Source organism: Lactuca serriola, chromosome 2 (genome assembly GCF_051521515.1).
Source record: "Lactuca serriola cultivar US96UC23 chromosome 2, Lser_US96UC23_V15, whole genome shotgun sequence".
In the NCBI taxonomy this organism is placed as follows: domain Eukaryota; kingdom Viridiplantae; phylum Streptophyta; class Magnoliopsida; order Asterales; family Asteraceae; genus Lactuca; species Lactuca serriola.
The window spans coordinates 198,831,949-198,835,603 of record NC_136409.1 but is presented as its reverse complement, the minus strand read 5'-3'; the positions used below and the strand labels follow the sequence as shown (position 1 = coordinate 198,835,603).

The following is a 3,655-nucleotide window of genomic DNA, read 5'->3' as shown; positions in this document are numbered from 1 at the left end:
GATATGTGATAATGTTAAGATATGTAATAAATCAACACAAAGTGGTCAAACATGGTCTGATGAAATACATATTCCGATTACTTAAGGTGATAAAGCTAAATGTATATTTTATTTTGATACAATTAATGTTACCATATTAGCATTCAAAGTTCAAACAACAAAATACATATTTAGTTGTGTCACTTAGATCAAAATACAACTTAATTAGTTTAATCTAGCGTTTTTTTATTTACAAATAACAAATGAAAGGAAACCACAAAATATATTTTTTAGATTTGGTATATTCAAAATATCAAAAACTTTATAAAATTACTACAATAAAATGAAGTTTGATTAACTTAAAGCGGCCCTTTTCATTTTCAAAAAATAAATAAATTAATAAATAAACATATTCTGGGATGTTGGATATCTGAACTTCTATAGAATTATTATCCGAATTTGAATCCAAAAAATCGGATATCCAAATTTTGGATTTTCAAGTTCAGACGTTTTTGAATAGCCCTAATTGGCACCGGTAATTGAATAAGTGTCATCTTTGACCAACATAAGGTATGAGCCTATTCATTATATTGTTTTGGTTTCATGATATAATTTTCGATCTAACTTTTTTATTTGTTACAAATGACTCATGGAAGCCATGAAAATAACTAATACTGCATCATGTGTGTGCATGCGTGTGCACACATATCCTTCAATAAAGGATTCAAATTTTCCTTTTACAAAAACAAAAGAAAGCAGTAAAGTCCACAACTGAACTGCGCTTTACTTTTTTCATGAACTAAATCAAGGTAATTAGTGTTGATTCATTCAAGTACTTAATGGAAAAGGTTCTCAAAACTTGATCAAATGTCTTTTTGAAGTGGATATGCTATGTTATGTAGTAGAAAATAGAATGTCTAGATTCACAAAGGTTAATAGAGATTGACTGGGTTAGAACGGACTTGGTTAGAAGTCGACTAGGTAAGAGGCGTGGACCAAGTCAAAAGCAAAAATGTATACATAACACTTGGACCGAGGACCGTGTCCGAAAACGAAGAGTAAAACTCATGCCACAGGTTATTTTGTCGAACTGGATCAGGAGAAAAAAGTTGGACTCGATCAGAAATTAGGACCGAGACAGATCCCTCAACGCAAATCAAACATGTTGACAAACTTTTGTCGGACAAAGTCCTAGCTTTGGACCCGTTTAGAACCCTCATCAAACAACCCATATATAGTGGGGGGACGTGAGAAGGTTAACGATAGTTGTGAATATTTGTTAAATATGAATAATCAACCCTTTAATATTCAAATATCCTATGATGGATATTATTGTCCACATAAACAACGGTGACATGGTAAATGATTTATCAAATATTGTTCATTATGTGTTGCCAAAAGTGGTTACATTAATATGTTGTGTGATATCGATGGTGGTGTGTGTCATCATGTGGACATAGATATAGTGGAAGGGGATCAAGAACCGGTAGCAATCAAGTCCCGATGATTTCTCAAACTGGTCAATTTAAATATGTTCATCAAAAATGGAAATGATATGATATGAAACTGTCTCCATTTATGGAGAAGTTTGAATTTTGTATGAATTGTTGAGAACAATAATGATAATTCAAGGGATGAATACGATGGAGTCAACGATTATTGTGTGAAAATGAAGTCGGTGTTTATGGAACCATAAATGATTTTTGGTGGAGATCTCCCCCGACCCCGTTACTATGTCTAGGATCTATTATTAAAACCAAAGTACCAATACATTATCAACCTACTTTTTACATGTCTCACCCCATCAAATGTTCAAAAGCAAACCGGATTTGAAATGCACTGAAGAAGACTTTCTAATTAAAACAAAACAAATAATCTAAAAACATGTTTTAGTCGCATTGTCTTTCTGAAAAACTATAAATGGCGTATTATGGTCATCTTGTTAGAAGGTATTGAATTTTTCCAAAGTTCAAATAATGATATGTTACAGTTGATCAAGAATTCAACTATGTTACATGATATGGATTGCATTGTGAATCTAATGATTTTGACTACTATGCTATTTACCTGTATGTTGTCAGCTTTTCTATCATTTATATTGAGAAGTACAAAGCTACTTCCAGAAAATGCAACCTTCAAGGCTTCAACTACATGTTTTCAACTCTAAATTCAACATTGTTAAGGACCAATGAACAACATGGTCTAATATTGTTGATCACAAACCTGTTCTGGGAATTGCATTTGTACAAGAAGAGGCTCTTTGAGATGCCAATATCATGTTTCACAATTCCACTATGGAGTCCATATAAGCTCCCTGAATAACAGATCTCAACCTCTTCAAGAAAGCATTCTCATGATCATTGGAAGAAGATGGTGATAAAGTGGCCACAAGAACAAAATTATCTTGATTCCCAACATCTATTCCATAAACCTTGTGAAAAGCATCCTTAAGTTCTTGAACCAATTTCATATAGATCACCTCATTCTGAGGAACCACATTGATGATAAGGACACCATGATCATGAAGAAGTAATCTCACAGCTTGAAAAACAGATTTTTTAACAAATTCTGGTGGTGGAGCACTAATTCCATTTCGAGCCTCACTTGAATCCAAATCAGCCATAACTACATCAAATTTATCATCTAAACCCTCAAAACTAACCTGTGAATCATCTGTGTCACCTTTTGTCGCAAAGTTCTGAATCACTTCTATTGCATCTCCAACAATTAGTTGGATAGATTTCCCATTGTTTAACCCAAAATACTGTTTTGCAGCACTCAGAACAGCTTCATCGGCCTCCACTCCAACAACTTCAAACTCCATTTGAGTGTTCAAGAAAATTAACAAAGCACCACCACCAACCCCTAAACACAAAGCTCTTGAAGTAAACCCTTGTTGAATTCGCTCATTGAGATGTGAAGCAATCAAGAAAAGACCAGAAACCATAGGAGTCAAGTATGGGTGAACCAAAACCGTTGTGTCGACATCAAACTTTGCGTTCTTCATTTTCCTCAAACTTTCCAAGTCTAACTTTGTATTACTCTGGCCATCATCGAGAATGGGGATAAGAGGGACCTGCGATTGAATCAAATTAGGCATTCTTTTAAACCTCAATCTCCTCCGGAGTTTTTTATCGCTATCATTATTACTTTCCATTTCAACATCTTCAACAACAAACTCACCAACGAAGGGGCCTACAAATCTAGCTATAATCACACGATACAACACATCATCTTCATATGTCAAGAATAGGAGATTTGGCAAACCTTTCTGAAAACACACTTTGGGATGCAAAGCCATTACAAGCGGTTGTATTTCGTCTTCTAGTTTCTCTCTATCAACAGTATCAGTAACCGGAGGGCGAATGTAAACGGGGGGTTCTGGATTAGGCGGGAGATCATTACCGATTAGGATGAGACGGGAAAGGCCAGGGATGTTAAATAGAAGCTGAAGATGACCAGACTCGGTACAGAAGTTCCAGTCTGTTTCCCGCTGGTCCGGTACAATCATGGCGGCGACTTTTGGGAGGTAATCGGCAGCAACAGCTACCGGAGAATCGAGTACGGCGACGCGAAGCCTTGGAGTGTTGAGGTAGCAGGGGTGGTTAACGGGATTTGGGACTGTGAATGTGATGAACTGCGATGGTGTTAGGGTTTTGAATATTGGATCGTTCAT

The 3,655-nt window shown here is 35.7% G+C and overlaps 1 protein-coding gene across 1 annotated transcript; it reads right to left on the bottom strand.

The window, feature by feature from the left end:
• Nucleotides 1–2,260: 2,260 nt before the first annotated feature.
• On the bottom strand, nucleotides 2,261–3,655 carry LOC145089936 (uncharacterized). Its single transcript, XM_079028315.1, has one exon. The coding sequence runs from the start codon at nucleotides 3,653–3,655 to the stop codon at nucleotides 2,261–2,263; it is 1,395 nt and encodes a 464-aa protein (XP_078884441.1).